Source organism: Vigna radiata, chromosome 5, assembly GCF_000741045.1.
Source record: "Vigna radiata var. radiata cultivar VC1973A chromosome 5, Vradiata_ver6, whole genome shotgun sequence".
In the NCBI taxonomy this organism is placed as follows: Eukaryota; Viridiplantae; Streptophyta; class Magnoliopsida; order Fabales; family Fabaceae; genus Vigna; species Vigna radiata.
In genome coordinates this window covers 2,322,961-2,344,308 of record NC_028355.1, presented here as the reverse complement: position 1 = coordinate 2,344,308, position 21,348 = coordinate 2,322,961, and the positions used below count along the sequence as shown (strand labels likewise).

Sequence of the window (21,348 nt, the reverse complement as noted above, 5' to 3'; positions counted from 1 at the left end):
ATATATATATATATATATATATATATATATATATATATATACATATATACTGTTTGGTTTCTGTGAGAGTAAGTTAGATGTTAAATTTGGGTGTATAGAGTCTAGAGTATATCAGGGTAGTTAGATAACTTAACTAAATCAAATAAGAACTGGTTGGGAGCCTTCTTTGTTGGTAGGATAGAGAGAATCTATAAACCTGAGCTGGCACATCCCTGATCATAGAGCATCCCTGGCCTGGTCTAGTCAGTTGTGACTAGTCATATGTTATTTTGAAAAATCTTTTCATGTTTTAAAATTTTTATTTCCTTGTATTTTCAGGGAGAAACTTTAGTACTTCACTTCCAAATTCTAAGTACGGTTTAAGAATGACTGTAATACTCTAATTTCTTATCTTAACTGCTTTCCAATGTTATTTATGTTGACGTCCTTATATAAATATATGTTATATATTTGGGATGTCACACTATACGCTTTTGTTATTAAACTTTTAAAATAAAAAATATATAGATGATTTATTTTAACATAAATTTCTTATTTATCAAAATATATAAGCGTATCCTTCTAATAATTTTACCAAATATTTGTAATTTAATAATCTAAATTACAGTTTTTTAATCACATTCAACATTTTAAAACCATTTAAAAAAAATATATTTATATTTATACGATTGATTAAAAGTTTGGTTCTTTTTCACTACTTTCTTTTTAACCAGGATAAAAGGCTGTCAAGCAATGAATAAAACCTAAGTATTAATTTTTTTTTCTCGAGAGGGCCACATATTAAACTTTTAAGTCATCTATGAAAACTAATTATAAATAAATTTTGTTAATGAATCTAAAAGTTAAATGTTTAGAATTTACCGTATGTATGATATGATTTGAATGTATGCTAAAGAAAAAAAAAAAAAGTACATAAATGTATCCATAACTTCTACATATAGAATGAGTTAACATATACAAACTTATGATATATCTCCTATATTTATTGTTATTATTTTTGTTTCCTAACTTTAACTGTAGTTTTTAAATGAATCGCCCTTACAATGAAAAAAAAAAGATCATAAATCATTGATAGTTTATTATATAAATATTATTAAAGAGAAAAATATTTTTTGACATCCTTAATTTTTTATATTTATTTGATATTATTTATTTTTTATTCTTTATTCTCTTATTTCTTAAAAAAATATAAAAACAAATAATTACATCTATCATAATTGCTTAGTTAAAAACAAATAATTACATATCTAGGTTTAAACATCTTTTTGGTCCGCGGATGTTCAGTTTAGTCCCCATTTTTAAAAATATAAACCTTTGATTCCTAAGTTATAAAAAATGTATCAAACGAGTCCTTTTTTATGTTCATGGTCAAAGTACAAAGAACAACTTAAAGTGTTGTTATTATTAAGAAACAAATCGGAGTAATCTAAAGATGTAGTAGTTGTTAAGAAACAATCAAAAACAGTATTTCAAGTTAAAAAAAAGACTCATTTGATACATTTTTTTATAAAAAATTAAGAGAACTAAACTGAACATCTACTTATAACTTAGAACTTAGGAAACTAAAAAAAGTTTAAAACTTAGATCTATTTCTCTTGTTCACAAGTGAAAATATGAGGTTGCGATTAGAATGGTGGGGTTGGGTAGGTTACCTAAGAAAAGCGCTTATATTGGCGTAATTTCAGCAGCCAATTAATCACTTTTTTTTTTTTTAAAAAAAAGATAACATTATTCTCCTGCGGTTCCCACCACCCAACCTTTTTTAAGCTTTTATTGCTCTTTCTTTACTTTCGCCATGCATTATGCATGCCACCTCACTCACACATTCTTATTCTTTCCCTTTCATCCTTCAAATTAACATCATTTATTATTCGGTATAAATAAATGTATTATTAACTTAGTGTTACCACAAATCTATTTCTCCAAACCTTATTATTATAAGATTGTTACATGATATAATACTTAGGGTAAACTACACAATATTTATTTACCAATTTTGTCAAAGAATGTGACATTAATTATTAGATTTAAACCTATGTCCGAATTAAAGACGGTATTAAAAATACAATTCATTACCACCCTCTTCCATAATGGCGAAAAAGGTGCAACAGTTGTCTTACAATGCAGATTTAGTTCAAATGTCATATTGGATATAAATTTGTGATTTAATTGTTCCAAATGTATTATAAATATACTACATTGTATATAAATAATGCATTTATGATCTTTATTGTTTATTTATCATATATTCATTTATGAATACTTCAAAATGTACTTAAACCTATTGGTTAATCTCATGAGACTAATTTTATAAAAAAAGGTAAACTTAACGCAGATTAACCTTCTGACTAGACTATACCATCGACTCATCTGAAAAAAAAAAGAATGTAATCTAATTATAAACATTAACTAAAAAAATGTAATCTAACTATCAAGGAACTAATGTCTAATGTCTTCATTAATCTCTAATTTAAACTTAGACCCTAAATAGACTCTAATTCCATCATAGTTTTGATAGTTAATATTAGAGAATAATTCAAACTCTAATTTTCAAATTGATTATAATTATTTATTTACAATATAGATTTTTTTAATTACTAATAATTTTTATTTCATAAATTAATATTTATAGTAATTAATTATTTTTTTGTCTCTAAATTACTATTTAATGATTTTTTTTTTGTAATAGATCAGTATTTGAGTTACTACCTAGAACTCTAACATTAAAAACAATAATAATTTTTAAACTACTATTAATTAGAGGTTTTGATTTATATTCAAATCTCACTTTTTACTGGTAAAATTTATGGTATCAAATATTAGTTTAGTTTGAATGTTAAAAATCATATCAATTTATTACTAATGAAAGTAAAGAAAAGGATAATATTTAAGATTTTAAAGACACGCGTTTAATAGTTAACAGTGCTGATATTTAGTTCTCAAGTTTATAATTTAGTTATAAATTTGTTGAAAAAATGCTGTTATTTTAGTTCCCAAGTATTCAATTCATTGCAAACTTTAACTTTCATAAATAATGTTTTTTTAATTGGCTTATTCGGTTTAAGAAATAGTTAATATCTAAAAATTTATTATGAAAGGATTTTAAAATAAGAAAAATGACCACTATAAACATGAAGTAAAACACGTTCTTCATCCCAGTTGATGTTTTTCTAACTTCCTTTTAAAAAATAAACTGTTTCTCCTAGAGATTGAAAAACAAAATTAAATTAGTTTATTTTTAAAGTAAATACATTTTTTTTATCATTTTAAAAACTAAGACAATTATCTATGATTTATAATAACATGTAATGAGAATTCTCATATTTAATATATATATATATATATATATATATATATTGTTTATTTTATTTTTAATAATTTATTTATAACAATACATAATTTATATCAACGAGAATTCTCTCTTTAATATATAAATAAAATACTTTTCTATACTCCTAATATAATTTTTACACACTTTACTTTTAAATTTACTTTCATTTATTTCTAAATCTATTAAAAAAAAAACAACAATCAATTTATTCTTAAATTTCTCTCAAATTTATGAACTCACTTTTTCATATTCTCCACTAGATAACTCTTCCTACAATGAGCTTCTTAAGAATCTAAAAATTTTAAAATGTGTTTATACTTTGTTAAGAACAGTATATTCATTGGAAATTAACTTTACATTTAATTATTCCGAAAAATGTATTCTTACCTGCCAAGTTCAGAATTTTTTATTCTTGAAAATCTTTTATTCCAATGCCACTTTTTAGAACATATTAAAATGTTATTTCCATGAAAGCTAACCTTGAGCTAAAAACCCACTTCTGGTCTGGTTAATTGTTACCATAGAACTTTTTGTGAGAATCTACGAATGTTCTTGTTGATCCAATTAAAACATAAGTACACATGTTTAGCACATGAAAATTGAATACAACATCAAAACTCCACTAAACTAAACCCTTATCATTTGCTATTATAAGGAGATGAAATCTTTTATCAATAAACACGATAATTGAACCTTTGATGTAAAGATGAAGAAACTAGAAAGAACACTTGCAAAAGGATATGCAGCCAACTTTTTTTTAATGATTTTGTCCATTCACTCCAAACATAAAATAATTATTTTCATACATTATGCTTTATGTTGTGTGAAAAAATATCTGATGCTTATCCATGTAAACTGATTTTTTGTGGGTGGAAATTAAAATATTCAATTAGTACATACACTCAAAATACTACACCAGTCTCTGCCACTGCACAGTGCCCAATGCCCATGCTCATGTCAAATAGAAGATTTGATTGGCTAATTCAATATAATCATTCTTGTTTACTGGGAAGGATAGACACTAATTACGTGTTAAATAACTTTGTATAAAATGCAAGGTTGATTGGAAGTTCTAAATAAATGTAATATACTATTAAAAAATAAAGTCTTAAAATTACGTTAAGTGAACAATTATAAGATAAATGAAGCTAATATTATATAATATAGTAAAGAAAGTAACGAAGGGTTGGTACATGATATCCTCTTTCATCCACACAAAAGGGTAGAGTAGTGGACCTTTACCATTTCGTGTAGCCAGCTATTTAGGTTTTGTCTTCACTTGTTTCTATCTTTTCCAAATATGTAAAAAACTAATGTACTATATACTTACTCATTCTTCTCTCGCTATGTCTTTATACCTTTTCTTATTAGAAATATACTTCTTTTAAGACTCAAGGATGGGCATATTGCATAATTTCTTGGATGCTGTTCTGCATTGGAAAACACACATTTCATCTATTTTTTATATATTAACAAATAATAATAATTAAATACAGTAAGTGGTTTACAGAAGCTATTGCGAAAGTAAAATACAACATAGTATGTAACATCAAAGCTACGTTTCTGAAATTGGAGAAAGACAGGTAACGGTAGGGAAGAGCGGAGAGAGAAGAAAAGGAAAGAAAAGAGAGTGAATGGCAGAAAGGTAAATGGAGTGAAGTAGAGAGTCGATTTTAGCAACGGGCAACGTTATTATAAACCCAACATCAGTTCCTCATTTTTCTCTGACACTGCCTCTGCAAAATTCATTCACTAAATTAGAAACCTTCATGGGTGCCCTTTTCACCTTCGTTTTCTCGCTCTTGCTTATGGCACAATGCTGCTGGTGTCTAACATCGCCCAAGAAGACATACATTGTTCACATGAAACACAACAACAAGCCTTCAATCTACCCCACTCACACCGACTGGTACACCGCAAATCTTCAATCTTTAACCACTCATTCCGATCCCTTGCTTTACTCTTATACTCATGCCTACAACGGCTTTGCGGCGTCGCTGGCCGAGGACCAGGCGCAGGACCTTCTCAGATCCCAGGATGTTCTTGGAGTCTACGAGGACACGGTCTACCAACTGCACACCACGCGTACGCCCCAGTTTTTGGGGCTCGAGAGAGAGACGGGGCTGTGGGAGGGTCACACCGCGCAGGACCTCAACCAAGCGTCGCACGATGTTATCGTAGGTGTGCTCGACACAGGAGTGTGGCCTGAATCTCCAAGCTTTACTGACGCCGGTATGCCTGAGATTCCGGCTCGGTGGCGAGGGGAGTGCGAGACCGGGCCAGATTTCTCGCCGAGTTTGTGCAACAAGAAACTCATCGGCGCGAGAAGCTTCTCGCGAGGGTTCCACATGGCCTCTGGGGTTGGGTCCAGGGAGAAGGAGCCGGCGTCGGCGCGCGACAGGGACGGGCACGGTACCCACACCGCGAGTACAGCGGCTGGGTCGCACGTGGGGAACGCGAGCCTCCTTGGGTACGCCAGTGGGACCGCACGTGGGATGGCACCGACGGCGCGTGTAGCGGTTTACAAAGTCTGCTGGACCGACGGCTGCTTTGCGTCAGACATTCTCGCCGGGATGGACCACGCCATCCAGGACGGCGTCGACGTGCTCTCGCTCTCCCTCGGCGGCGGCTCCGCGCCGTACTTTCGCGACACCATTGCTGTAGGCGCGTTCGCAGCGGTGGCAAGGGGGATCTTCGTCTCCTGCTCCGCCGGGAACAGCGGCCCCGAGAAGGCCTCACTTGCAAATGTTGCACCCTGGATAATGACCGTCGGTGCTGGGACTTTGGACCGTGATTTCCCCGCCTTCGCCGTTCTCGGCAACAAAAAACGGTACTCCGGTGTTTCGCTTTACAGCGGAACCGGAATGGGGACCAAACCGGTGGGGTTGGTTTATAATAAAGGGTTGAACCAGTCCGGAAGCGTCTGCATGCCCGGTTCACTCGACCCGAGTTTGGTTCGTGGGAAGGTGGTGGTTTGCGATAGAGGGATTAACGCGCGCGTGGAGAAGGGCAAGGTGGTGCGTGACGCAGGTGGGGTGGGGATGATTCTGGCGAACACAGAAGCGAGTGGGGAGGAGTTAGTAGCGGACAGCCACCTTCTACCGGCTGTGGCGGTGGGGAGAATCGTGGGGGATCAGATCAGGAAATACGCTTCCTCAGATCCTAATCCAACGGCAGTTCTCGGTTTCCGAGGAACGGTTTTGAACGTTAGACCTTCACCAGTGGTGGCAGCGTTTAGTTCAAGAGGGCCCAACATGGTGACCCGACAGATTCTGAAACCGGATGTTATTGGGCCTGGGGTTAACATCTTAGCCGGGTGGTCCGAAGCTATTGGGCCCTCCGGGTTGACGGATGACACGCGGAAGACGCAGTTCAACATCATGTCAGGTATGTTCTGTTTCACTCCCAATGTATGTATTGGATATTTTGGATTGGGTGCGTGCGATTGTTGTAACATTGTTGTGTGGTGTGCATCATAGGTACGTCGATGTCTTGTCCACACATAAGCGGGTTGGCTGCATTGCTGAAAGCGGCGCATCCAGAATGGAGTCCCAGCGCGATAAAATCTGCACTCATGACCACAGCATACGTTCACGACAACACCAAGTCTCCACTTCGCGATGCCGCAGGTGGTGCATTTTCCACGCCGTGGGCTCACGGTGCGGGCCACGTTAACCCACACAGGGCCCTTTCTCCTGGGCTTGTCTACGACGCCTCCACCAGTGACTACATTAAGTTCCTCTGCTCCTTGGACTACAGCCCCGACCACATTCAACTCATAGTTAAGCGCCACGCCGTTAATTGCACCAGAAAATTCTCTGACCCTGGCCAATTGAACTACCCCTCCTTCTCCATCCTCTTCGGAGCCAAGAGGGTTGTGAGATACACACGCACCCTGACCAACGTGGGCGAGGCTGGCTCCATTTACGATGTCACCGTTGACGCCCCCTCGACGGTGGAGGTGAGGGTGAAGCCCACCAGGCTTGTGTTTGGGAAGGTGGGGGAAAGGCGGAGGTACACGGTGACCTTTGTGTCGAAGAAGAGTGGCGGTGATTCCGGGAAGTATGGTTTCGGAAGCATCATGTGGAGCAATGCGCAGCACCAAGTGAGAAGCCCAGTTGCTTTTTCTTGGACTCTCTTGTGAGTCTCTTCTCTTATCGTCTCGTCGTCTCTTGGTGGATTCCATTTTTACAGCACAGCCATTGTTTCAAACCCAACACTGTAACATTATTTAGTTGGACATTTTCATTTACAAGGAGGTTGTGTATTTTTTTCAAATTGTTAAGTAAAACTGATGTAACAAGACCAGTGCGTTGATCTCGTATGTATAAAGTAAACACCAAACACTGGCTTCGCCAATTATCCTTGAGACTTAAGTTTACTCCAAAATTTCAAAAGTAAGACTCAAATTTCATAAATTTTCATCTTTTCCTTTTTGCTTTTGGTCCAAGCTAGTTCACTGAAGTTATAAACTAGCTTATCTTTTCTAAACATACGGGTAAATAAGCACATTCAATTTTTATGCAGGCAAATTAATATTTTAAAATATTGTGAAATATAATTTTGTAAAAATAGAAAATCTTATTACAGATTGTGTCCTTTCTGAGTTATGACTTAGACCATAATTTGTGATGTGATTTAAAAATGTATCCTAACCATTTTTGAGCCCTTGAGGAAATCTAGGGTCTGAAAGGAAAAGACACTTGCCTGTGTGATTGACAGTTGCAAAGAGGAAAGTGTAGCACATGACTATCACATTTCTTCAATGACCATTTTTCTTGCAGGGTTAAGCGTGGAAAAAAAGGTAATATTCCTGACTTCAAAAGGGATTTTAATAACATTTCTTTTAAAAAAAAATTCAAATAGATGAAGGAGGCAATGAGCTCAAAAAGCTTTGGTCTGTGTTTACCAAAAGTCATGTGTAATGATCTCTTTCATTATCCCTCTTACTTTTCCTTTAGCACACACTCTATTTTTCTTTCCTCAATCTTTATTTTTCAAATAATCAGTGGGTTTAATTTTTATTTGTTTTTAATCTTCTAACTAACGCTATGTTCGTTTGAGCTAATTTACTGTATGCAAGAATTGATGAGGATAGATTTGCGTTGATTTGTTGTGTTCTCATGCGCTGATCTACGAAGAAAGAAAGGCGGGGAAAAGCGGGGATTTGCGAGATTGAACTATTTTTGGCATCAAACAGCCACCGCTCGCAGGATGGGCACATGGTCAGTATGGTGGGAGGGGTCATTTGCATGTAAAACTGAGGGGAAAGTTTCAGTGCTCTAAGATCCTGGACTTCCTTCTGCAACCTTCTATTTTCCTCCGTCAGATTCTTGCAGCACCGATTCACGTCGATTCCGCGCAGGAACGATCGGGTTTCGCCTCTGCATGTGTTCGAGTTTCGATCTGGATGCAAGTGAAGGGCGAGAATAATATTTCTCTCCCTGAAACAAAAAAAGAGACCCAGTAAGCCGGATCAAAGTGAAGGAAAAAATGGTGGAGAGAAAGGAAATAAAGAGATAAACTTGAACAGATCTGGAACATTGTTTGCATGTAAATAAAGAGGATAAGTATTATTTTTACTTGTTTATATGGAAAGTGGAGGAATTTTAGGACATACCCGAGGAGGCGAAAGCGTCATTCCAAGAGGGTTTAAAAAGATTTGAGGCGGAATGAGTGAGAGTAAGATGTTGAGGATTGGGAATATTGTGACGGAAGTTGAGGCTTAGAAATTTAGTCGCTTGAGAAGTTGGGTAACAAGGGAGTGAGATTGAGGTGCAGTTGAGAGAGAGAGTAAGAAGGGGATGAAGATGAAGAAAAGCAGGGTAGTTGTGGAGGAGTGGAAAGGGGAACGTGTTGATGTCACCAAGGCCGGTTATCTCAATAATGACATTTGCCCCCAAAATAATATCAACTAAATATATCATTAAAATATAATTTTTTTAATATTTTAAAAATTAATTTTAATTATTATTAATTAATTTCCTCTCTTTATTAACATTTATAGATTTAAATATAACATTAAAAAATAATATTTTATATTTTAATAATTAGGGGCATTTTAGTAATTTTTAATTTCTATTCATTAAATTAATTTTTTAAATCTGTCACATCAATCAAATCTTACATTAATTCTCACAAACTTTACCTTCAAATCCACTCTCAATTACCTACAAATCCACTCAAAAAAACAACAAAATAATTATCTTCAAATCCACTCAAATCCATTCAAATCATCTCCCTCAAATCTTTACAAAAAAACACAGCATAAAAGATACTTTTTTTTTTGATCAAATTATAAAATATCATTTTATTTCTTTATCAATTAGTCCTTATAACTGGAGACTATGTTCACTATGTGTAAGGCCATACATGCTATATAGTATTTTGTGTTTTGAATTATTGTGCTCAAAATTATCCTTAAATTAAATACAAATATTTATAAAATCTTTAAATTGTATAACTTGTAAGACTTAATTATAATATCAAAATCACATATAGTAACTCTTATCTTTTTTAAATCTTTCTTATTCTTTTTTATTATCAAAATCAATTAGGTTTGTACGACTCATATAATAATATATGGATATGTAGTTTTATAAACTTATGAACGATGGTAACTAACTATGAACGATGGTAACTAACTATGAACGATGATAATAGATTGATTTTGGAATTTTTCAATCAATGTAAAAAGTGAGATTATAAGTTTGATGAAGAAATAATGTTTTTTTATATTGAAAACATAAGTAATTAATGACAAGTTCAGCAGATCTATTTAATGTAAAACTACTAATTGTATGATATTATATTGAGACTCGTTTGATGGGTGTATTATTGGATCGTTCGACATAACTTTTGAATGACTTTTTGTGACATTCTTATTATATAACATACATGAATATAAATTAAGATGTCATCATAGATGATAATAGAAAGCAGTTAAGAGTGGTTAAGGTATTTAAATTAGGATTACAGTAATCCAGATATAGGGAAATTAAAACGTGGAAATTCTAAGTCTCTCAAAATACATAAGTGTTCAAAGAGGCATAACAGCCCAGAAATTTCTAGAGGGTCTAGGCAACAGTATCCTCGCTCTCCTCTAGGACGTTCTCCAGAGTGGCCTCATTCTCCTCTGCTCACATCCAAAAAAGATGATCATTGCAAAAGGAAAACATACAACATTCACAAACACAAGCAAGCAAGGGTGAGCTAATTATATAAAATCATGCAACTCAATTTAGGCATGTAACATACAAGAAATAACTCACACCAAATAGTTTCAGAAATACAACCTAAGCATGTTAATTTCTAGATTTGACCCGTCCGGACTTTAAAATGATAGTCAGGCTATGGCGAGTCTTGCACCCATGGTGACTTATGAAACTTGGGTTCCCCATCCTGCCACACTCATGAGGTTAGTCCGTTCCGGGCCTTGAGGCATACTAGGAGCCCCCAAGACTAAGGACCTCCTGCTACTCCTCACCACATGGTTCAACCTCTCTAAGTGAGTATGATTGACCATTGGAGCGTCAAAATGACTCCCAAGGCTGAGCCCCTACTTTCATTTTAAAACACTAAGGGCACCACCGTGAATCCTCGCCTTAAGGATCATGGAATTATGTCCAAGAACCATGCTTGTTACACTTAACATCAATTCATAACCTTTATGATCACATACTTTCAAGTTAACAACATCACCTCAGTCATAATTTACATTGAAATCATTCCACATTCATTTCCAAACAATAACAGACCCAAAAGAACTAATAAACAACACAAACTCCACAGACTCATACTGAGACAATGAAAATGACTTGAAAACCATCACCAACAGTTTCGGAAGGGTCAAAAACCCCTAGAGCGACCTAAGGAACGTCCAAAAATGATACCCGAAACCCCGAAAACCACTCAAAATTGTCCTAGATGATTTTTCGACGACAATAATCGATTATTACATATGATAATCCATTATTACATATGATAATCGATTATTACATGTGATAATCGATTATTTGAGAGAACTTTGAAGAAAATATGAAGTTCTGACCAGAATAATCGATTATCAAGTGAGATAATTGATTATTCTCATCAGTTTTTGACAGCAAGCTGATTTTTCTGGTTTTGGTACATCTTAGACATATCAAATTGTTCAATTTAAATTCTGTAACACTAATATTGATATGAAACATGTTTAACCAATTTAAATTATTGCTATAGTAATTATAAGCTGACCTAGGTGTGAATTTAACTGTAAAACATTCATTCCTAAGACTTAGGGGTCCTGATTCAATTATGACACTGTTGATAGGTTTTGGTTCAGTTTTATAGTCCAAACAAGTCTAAATTAAGTTACCTAAACTGCCTAAACAGACCGTACACAGCCCACACCACAGATACCTAAATTTTCTATCTCGCTTCCCTTTAACCAACCCAAAATCAACCCAATTCCTCTGCTGATCCTCTAACTGTCCTAAGGGTTCTACTCTCTCCCAATCTTCTTGTACCCCAATGGGTCACCGGAGTGGGAACAAATTTCCAACGCATCGGACTCACCTTCGGCACCAACACATATGACTAGTCACAATTGACTGGACCAGGCCAGGGCTGCTCTATGATCAGTGATGTGCCGGCTCTGGTTTTTAGGTTCACTCTATCCTACCAACAAAGAAGGAGGTTCCTAATCAGGTTCAACCGACTTATTAAAGTATCCTAGTTGCTCTACGGCGTTCTTAAACCTCAATTACCCTTAACCAGTACCTCACTTCCACTCACAGACCCTAAATTCTACACAGCCCATGCCCCTTCATCATATCACCAGTAAAAATCAAATTTCCAGTAAACACAACATTTTCAGCATGTCAATTTCCAACATCCCATCCATTTAAAACAAACCAACCCATTTAATACCAAATCCACAGATTCATGCATAATATTCCAGAGCATATCATCTTACATTCACAAGAGCAGCATATTTTCAGATCAACCAATTCACAACAAGTTCAACATATATTTCCATCAATGAATACACAAACCAAGAAATAATATATTTATCTATATAGTTAGCTCCCCTTACCTGGTGGGTTGCTCAACACAGTTCACAGATGCTCTAACAGTACCCCCTACACCGTGCGAAACTGGACAGAACTTATAAATCACCAAATTGATGATGGAGACAATTTCTTAGGGCTATTACCAACTAACGAATGGAAAGGAACAAACGTAGAGCACATGAAATCTATAGGACAGCAAGCCCTAGGTTCAAGAATGGTTGAAGAAAAGGGGAAAGTGTACTCACCAGGCGGAATTGAAGAACGTTCGGTGCAAATTAAAGCCCTCTGCGCCAGGAACAATTTGGAAGCACCAAATCACAGTTTGAACGGTTCAAAATGCTGGAGTTGTAGAGAGAAGGCAGAGGAAATTTGGTTAGGGCATAAGAGCCTTTTTAGAGAGAGAAGGGAAAGTGAGTAAAATGAAAATCTGATTTGAAAAAGGAACCCCTCCTAAAGCCGAATGCTCTAATTCTGATGGGCCTGCTGCCTTCTACTAGGGCCCAATAGCCTTATAAATTATGGGGTCCTTACACTTTTTCTATATAATATACCTCTTTTATATAAAAGAGACACAAATATCTACAATACTTATTAGTCTATTAATATCTTCAATCTAACAAATATATACGGTAATAAATAAAAAAAAAATATACCAATTTTAATTATAACTTTAATTATAACTTCTTTTTTATTTGTAATAAGAGGATTTCTATATCCCTAATCCTCATTCTCCTCTTTTCCCTTTGTTGTTCTTGTCTTCTTCTTTGTGAACTAGATCTGAACTAGATGTCCTTCTCCTCCACCATCATTCTTGCCTCAATTTCCTGCTACCCATGTTTCCTCCCCCTCCCGTCACTTACGTCACTACTCTCTTCAACTGCATATACGACATGGTGGAGCAGCTCTACCACATGTAGTCTTTTACTGCCATGAGCACGAAATTGGAGTGTTTCTTGGATTTTTTGTGGAGCTTCAAGAGACACAAGTAGTAAAAGGATTACTGCCAATATGGGATTGTAGTTGATAGAAGGAAGACAAATTGACAAAACTAAAGTTGTGCGCTAGAAGCAATTGTTGGATATTATACCATGTAATTGCAGCAAGTATCAGAACTAAAACTCGTCATCATATAATAACAACTAGAACACAATTATAAGTACAAAGTTGATTTGATATATATATATATATATATCAGTAGAAACAAATTTTGTTCTCTTTTCAGTTTTATGTTTCTACATAGTTCTATATAATTTTGTTTGCACTCTTTCGTCTTTCAAATAATTATAAGATGGTATCAAAAGTTACAATTCTTTCTTCTTTTTCATTTTTTTCCCAAAACTCCATACACTAATCCTTCGAATCCATTCTTTCTTCATTCTAATGAGAACCTTGCTATCGTTCCTGTGTCTTCTCTTTTAGATGGCAAAAATTATCATGCATTATGAAGTTTGTCCTAAAATCTAAGAACAAGTTAAATTTTGTTTATACCTTATTGACTACCCTAAAAACTTTATAACATTATTAACTTAAATTAAAGGAATGTATAAAAAAGCTTATTTTCTTTAGAGAATTAGCATTTCGAAAGCATTCCTACATCTAATAAACTAAAAGACAAATTATTAACATATTTTAAAGAAAATATTTTTATTTTCCTATAACTTTTGGTTATAATATTTAATAATGATATGATTTTTCTTTTCAATGTTAGAATATGCAAACAAATATGTGCGTAAAAGGTATGTATTTTGGCTTGTATGAATAAATTGGTAAGATGAGAAATCTACAGCCACATACGTATTCTCTAAATTTCTACAAATGTTTGAAAACAATTACTATTGGCCGCGTCTCCACGAGTCTCGTCCTCTGCCCACCACGTGTCATGACAGCAAATAGACAACTATGTCGTAAGATGCTACACTCTTGTATGGGTACTAAAGTCAACCAAATACTGTTACATAATTAAATTTTATCAAGCAACATTTATATTTATCAACTCGTGCCAAATTTCTATTTATACTTCATTACCTTATTTTCTACATAAACCAAATCCGTTAAACTCTTCGGTTTTAAGATATACTTATTCAAAAATTGACAGGTCTTTTATATTACTTTAGCATATAAGAAATTAAGTTCTTTTAACTTACCGTCACTCAAAAAATATTATTTATTTGTTCAATACTTCGTTATGTAAGTTTTTTTTTTTTTGTTAAAACAAGCTCTTAGAGTTAGCCAATAATGCAAATAAAATGCTGTCGGAGATATTGTAAGATGTTTCAACAAGTATAACGATTATCCATGCAGCAAAATTAATAAACTTTTGAAGAAGCATCGAATCATAGGTCTCCAACGTGCTTTTATTTATGGGTTTCTCCATCAAAGTATAAGATTCGTGTATATATTTCAATATTTCAAATATTCCCCTTTGAATTTCAGCTTTCAAATACAGCTCTACCGAAATTCAAAACCTTGCGAACAGTCTCTTGAAAACTACTATCTCACCTACCTTATTTTATGTCAGTATTGCCCTGAGATTATTTCTCTGGTTGAAATCTGAAGGTTTTGGCATTTTGAAAACCCCTTATGGAAATTCAATCTGCCATAACTGAAAGAGCAGTCTAACACGCCAACGAATGCTGTGAATTGAGCTAATTAATTATCACAAAGAGAAGGGTTTTAACTTTTAAGCAATGATCCACATCTGTGTGAACATACTCAAACTTCCACATCTCATATCCACAAGCAACTAACGTAAATCAATAATGCCTTGTAAGATTCTTCTATCTCCTATACGTCAAAACTTGCCAAACCTATAAAGGGTAAGCCAAAGAAGTCTAGTCACACAAGTGAGGAGAACCTTGTTTCCATTACTCACTCATTAATATATCATTTCTTGCAATGATAGACCCCAATTTTTTGTGTATATATAAAAACTAATTGGGTGGTCTTTGAGGAAAGTTAACAAGAGTGTAAGGACGTAGAACAATAGAGCTGAGAATTTTACGCTATTTACATACAAAGACACACAAAGAAAACAATAAGGGTTGGAAGATGATGCCTGTTATTAGCAAAATGTACTGTTCATCTTCTCAGATGGTGCTTGGGGTCAGAAGAAGGCCACATGTGGTGAATGGAGGGGGATTGGTAGTCACGGATTGTAGTGCCCAAAGGGTTGTTTTCAAGGTTGATGGCTGTGGAATTCATGGCACAAAGGAACAGTTGATTCTAAGAGATGGTGAAGGAGATGCTTTACTTCTCATGCGTCGAAAGGTATATATCAAAATTTAATCCTAATCTTTATCAAGTTTTTCATAGACTGTGCATGCAGCGTATTCTGTTTGTGTGTGTGTATAGTAAGTTTGTGATTAAGTTTCGATTTCTAGATTTTGGTTGTCAAAAAAGATTATTCTCTTACATGCATATACCTTAAGAGATCAATCTTTTAACTCTTGAGTGAGATATCTTCTGTTTACTATGCAATGATGTGATTGATTTGCTATGCAATGATGAAATTTGCAACATGAAGTTAACTTTCTGTGATGTTCAGGGAGGCATGATTGAGGCCCTTAGCATTTACAAGAAGTGGAAAGGATATAGCATGAACTATGAAGGATCACGGACCCTGGTTTTCAGCTTGAAAGAACCGAATTCTTGTTTTGTCAGGAACAATGGGATTAGAATCTCCATTGAGCCCAGAGCTGCAAGTAACAAAGGCTGGGACTTTGAGATCAGGGGTTACTTCCCTGATAGGAATTGTAGCATTGTTGACATTAGGGGCAACGTTATTGCCCAGGTACCCAATTTTTCAAGTCTCAATTTTTTCTTTCTGTAAACTGTAACATGACATTAGTAATATGTGTTTTTGTTATACACAGGTTGGGGTGAATAAAGAAGTGGAGAAATTGATGGAAACCAAGGATCTGTACAATGTGGTCGTGAAACCTGGGATGGATCAAGCCTTTGTTTTTGGAGTCATCGCAGTTCTTGACTACATTTATGGAGAATCCACCTACTGCTAAGTCTGAAATTCTGCAGAAGATGCTATGGTTGCTGAGTTATTATTATTATTATTATTATTATTATTATTGCAGAAAACCGATAATGGTTTTATTTTCTTATCATAAATATGCATATATGAAACCAGAAATCAGCAGCCTTTACCAACTAGTATAGGAAAATATCTTGTATATTGTGGAAAGGAAATTGGATAGTTTAAGGTAGTGATTATTTGTTTCCTTAATTCGTGTACTTGTTTGACAATGATGGATATGTTAAAGTTAATTATTTAGTAATTGTTCCTTTTGTGCTTATCGTTTATAGGCTGCTTTCGAATCTGTGTGAAATTGGATTGGTGACGGAAGAATTTGAAGAGTTTGGAACTGAATTAATTGAATAAATTAGGCACGGAATTGGCTAATTTGGCTAAAAGAGAATCTCAAGAACTCTGAATTCATGCGTATGTATTATATTCACGTAATGACTAGTTTTTGCGTAATTGATATAATAGATAATTTACTTTTTCAAAAAAAAAAAATGTTTTGTTGGATTCTTTTACTGGTGAGGAGGGTTCTCTACACAATTATAAACAGAGTTGGTGTGATTCTCTTTAGCAAAAATAAAGATGATTCTATAAACCTAGGATTCGTCGAATTTTCATCAAACTAGACAAGAAAAAGTCGAGAACTGATGTTTTGTGTGATTGGAAATCTAACTTCCACCATCTATCTGTGCATGATGTTTCGGTCAATCCATGCAGTATTCTGGAATCGTATGCACTTGCAATATCACAAACATATAGGATATTTTTTTTTATTAAAATTTTCAATAAATAATAATATTTTTAATATATATAAATTAAGAAGACAAGACTATTTTTTTACTATTGATAATATTTTAAGAAGAATATATAAGTTCAAGTTAAAAATATAGATTAAAAGGGGTAAGAAATAAGGAAATGAGTTATTGAGGAGAATTTATCGTAGTTCGAAATCCACATCAATATGCTAAACATGGTGGATAATGAAATCTGCGATCCATGTTATATTGATCAAAAGCCTCAACTCAGATGTGTGTGAACTTATAAACAGAAGAATTGATATTTGCTTAACTAAAGGGCTAGTCATATGTGTGCATTATCTTAAAGAAATGTGTGCCAAATTGCACACTTAAAAAAGTGTCAAAGAAATGTGAGATACTGTTGTAATTAATTACAAGAGATCCTTTGAAATCAAGAGAAAAAAATTGGGTCTCTTGATGAACTATTCAATATGGAAAAGAATAAGAGCATCCAAAGGTTTCAAACCATCCTTTAATGGACGGTTCTCTCTAGAAAGAAACTATGATAACTATGATTAGTTTGGCCTCATTATTGTTGAAATTTGTATATCAACTAAAAATAAGACTAATTTATAATATATAAGTGTAGTATAAATTTTACTTTATAAGTCGATTTTATAAATGTTCAAAAACATAGTGTGTATTTGTCAAAGTCTTCCATACAAAAGACTCATTATGATGAGTGCATGAATATGGAAGAATTTAAAATAAATAAATGTTTATAAATTAGAGTAATGTTTATAATTAGAGTAGTATTTTGATTATAAACTTTAGATTTTAGAACTTTACTTTTATTTTATTTCTATGAAAAGATAGGTACAATTAAAAATTTTGTAATTGGGCTTATTAGGCCCAAATAAGTTAGAGGGTGGGAATAGTAGTAACCAAAGAAAGAAGGACGAACTTAAAACATGAGAAACATACCTTTGGTTTAGGACCAACAGAGGAATTTTTAAATCTTTTATTTGAATTCGAATTCATTTTTTTTTCTCCAAGGACCTCTAAATTTCGTCCAACTACCAAGGGTAACTAAGTTAGATTTGCATTTCATTTGAATATGCTCAAAGAGAGAGTCATTTTTTCTTTGTAAAACACTTTTGAATATATTGAATGAGTTATTTTTAAAGCATTTCTAGATTGTTTTTGAAAGAGATAGTTTTTTTCTTATTTAGGTCTTATCTTGGATCATAAAGTCAAATGATCATTCAATTCAACACTTATTTTGAATCACTTGGTGCGACTTCCTACTACAACAATTGATGGTATTACCGAAGGCTAATTTTTATCGCTATATGATATATTTCGTCGAAAATCTATTTTATCGACAGCTTACCGACGACCTAAATTTCGTCGGAAAAACCGTTGTCGAAAATAGTTACTGGCGGATTCTGTCTTTCGGTAATTACCGAAGGATAAATCCTTCGAAAAATACCGAAGGATCAATCATTTGGTAATTATCGAAGGACACTACTTGGGTAATTACCGAAGGATAAATCCTTCGGTAACGTCGTCTTTATAGTGATGGCAGTTTCTTTTTTATATAATCCCACTAAAAACAATAACCTGCACAATACATGCACTTTGCAGTTTGCAAAATCTATACCCAATCACAGTAAACCTGCACAATTCAACAGCAACATCCAACTCAAAATACAATCCAACATTCACCCAGTGGAGTCAACTCCAATCAATGCAAACTCCAAACAATGTAAACACATTCCAAGCAAACATATATTTATATATATATATATATATATATATATATAATGTCTAATGTCTAAAATTTGTAATTGATAAACAAAACAGAACTCCACTAACCAATATATGACTAAATATAAAATTGTTCTTAGAAGGTAAAGAAGTAATAATAATGTAAGTAGTGCAAAGTCATAAAATCTAATAGTCGTCATAATGTTCAGAGAGGGAGTTGGGAGAAGGAGTTAGGGCAAGAAGGACGGAGAATCTGAATATTTCTGAAGATAGATTTCGCAAAATGTGGGAAGTAAAAATTCACATTTTCTTAATTATACACCATCAACTTACCCAAGGTCAAATTCCTTCAGTAATGTCCCGTGTCAAGTACTGAAGGCCAAAATCCTTCGATAAAATACTCATGTAGAGGCTTTCGGAAAATCTTTTGGTAAACAAAAATTAGCGAAGGCCTGGGAACTGTCGGTAAAATTCCGCCGGTAATAATATAATTTTTTGTAGTGATGAATCGCAAGTTCTTTTTCTTTATATTATTCTTTATTTTTTCAAATTTTAGATTGAATTGTTGTTTCCTTATTAAAATTATATCGAAAGTATAGGTCGTGGTTCTAAAGGGACCACGGTTCTAAAGTATAGGTCTTTCCTTGTTGAATAGACCGTGGTCCCTTTAGAACCGCGACCTATACTTTCGATATAATTTCAAAAATGCTACTGCACAATATTATGCTTCGGTTTCTAATGAATCACGGCGTAATGTGCGCAATAAAAAATCGATTTTTTACTAGTGTATGAGATAAAATCCTTTTTTTATCCTTCCATCAATTCTAACCACTTAAATATATATATTCCAATAAGGATACTTTCTTCTAAATTTGTTATTCAATACAAGTTCTATAGTTAAACAAACATAATATTTTCTCATATGAAATAACTATATCCAAATAATATGTAATAATATAAATACTAATAAATCTCAATAAATTATGAAATAGAAGAGGGTTGTATTCAACTCTACGTCTCATGCATTTTTCATTTCACTAAAACAAATATATATTATTACAAAAGCTTCTCTCTTGCTAAGTGAGCATATCACTTAACATGTGTTTCGTCTAATGAATACTTTGTTCATTCAGTATTTAATTCTCTTTAAGCTTTCTAGATTTTCCATAAATGTGTGAATTATCTTGTCCAATGACCAATTATGGAAGCAAAAATCTAATGAAATTCATTCGACGAATTTATACCTTGTCTAAAAATATTTTTGCTTAGCAATAATACCACTCGTTCAACAACTCAATCTCCTTAAAGTCAAATTGATTAGGCTTATCTAACGAGTTTATCATCTAAAGTTTTTTATGGAATTTAAAGTGTTCACCCTCACATAATGGATGACGGCTTGTTTAACATTTGGTAAGTATCATTTATGCAACTAAAACAACTATTAAATTATGTCAGTTTAATATTATTGGCTGGTATTTTGTTCTTTTTTTTTAACAAGCCACAAAAGATATAATTCAATTCTAAAATATAAGCCGCATTGATCTAGATAATTTTAAAATAATATAAATTTATCACATAGAGCTCTCTCTACGTAATTGTATATTAGTCTATCCATTTTTCTATTTATGTGATTTAAGTCATTTTTTATTATCAAAATTTATCACAATTAAAACTAATTAACTCAATTGATATTTCTCAAGAATTTATACTCATGTTACAACTCAACCAATCTCAATTACACATAATCAATTAATTGATCACATCAACTTAAAATTAATAAAGTAGTCAACGTTATCACATCTTAGTTTCAAATAACATTACAACTCATTATATCTCAACATGATCACATCTTAATTTCAAATAACATTATAACTCATCATATTTTAAAAGAATAACAAAATAACTAACTTTTTTTTTACTTAGACATGAGCTTTCATCTCCGTTAAGATTTATATACTCACACTCTCTATATGCTCTATATATATATAAAAAAAAATCACATCAATAATTTAAATACATCATACTTATCACAAACAAGGAGAAATTTATTTTAAACTCAAAAAAAGTCACATACAAATATATTTTCTCCTTCATGTAAGCATATATCTAAAATATTCAAGAAAAAAATGTAAAACATAAACTTACTTTAATTAAAATGTTAATTGGATATAATTATTACTATTTACTAGATAACTCTTATGATGTATTTGATCTTAGAAAAGATTATTAAAAAAAAAGTTACAGAAAGAAGAAAAAATATATTATATTGATATAATAATTTTGATAAAATAATACTTGATTAAGTAGTTTTTATTTATAGTTTGAACTTTTAATAATAAAAGAATCAAATAATTTTTACTCTTAAATACTTCTTAAACTCATTATTAAATATTGTGAAAATAAGTTTTAAAAAAATAAAAA

At 33.2% G+C, this 21,348-nt stretch overlaps 2 protein-coding genes across 2 annotated transcripts; both read left to right on the top strand.

Moving 5' to 3' along the window:
• The first annotated feature begins 4,895 nt into the window (after positions 1–4,895).
• LOC106762526 (subtilisin-like protease SBT1.8) lies at positions 4,896–7,749 on the top strand. Its single transcript, XM_014646489.2, has 2 exons — positions 4,896–6,718; positions 6,811–7,749. The coding sequence occupies exons 1-2, from the start codon at positions 5,101–5,103 to the stop codon at positions 7,473–7,475; spliced, it is 2,283 nt and encodes a 760-aa protein (XP_014501975.1). The 5' UTR covers positions 4,896–5,100; the 3' UTR covers positions 7,476–7,749.
• A 7,499-nt stretch (positions 7,750–15,248) lies between these two features.
• On the top strand, positions 15,249–16,673 carry LOC106761534 (protein LURP-one-related 6). The gene is made up of 3 exons (XM_014645091.2): positions 15,249–15,651; positions 15,929–16,174; positions 16,257–16,673. Exons 1-3 carry the CDS (start codon positions 15,433–15,435, stop codon positions 16,398–16,400), a joined length of 609 nt encoding a protein of 202 aa, XP_014500577.1. The 5' UTR covers positions 15,249–15,432; the 3' UTR covers positions 16,401–16,673.
• The last annotated feature ends 4,675 nt before the right edge of the window (positions 16,674–21,348 follow it).

Coding starts and splice junctions, on each gene's coding strand:
- LOC106762526 (XM_014646489.2), top strand. CDS start 5,101: ATGGGTGCCCTTTTCACCTTCGTTTTCTCGCTCTTGCTTATGGCACAA. Junction 6,719..6,810: donor GCAGTTCAACATCATGTCAG/GTATGTTCTGTT, acceptor TGTGCATCATAG/GTACGTCGATGTCTTGTCCA.
- LOC106761534 (XM_014645091.2), top strand. CDS start 15,433: ATGATGCCTGTTATTAGCAAAATGTACTGTTCATCTTCTCAGATGGTG. Junction 15,652..15,928: donor TACTTCTCATGCGTCGAAAG/GTATATATCAAA, acceptor TGTGATGTTCAG/GGAGGCATGATTGAGGCCCT. Junction 16,175..16,256: donor GGGGCAACGTTATTGCCCAG/GTACCCAATTTT, acceptor TGTTATACACAG/GTTGGGGTGAATAAAGAAGT.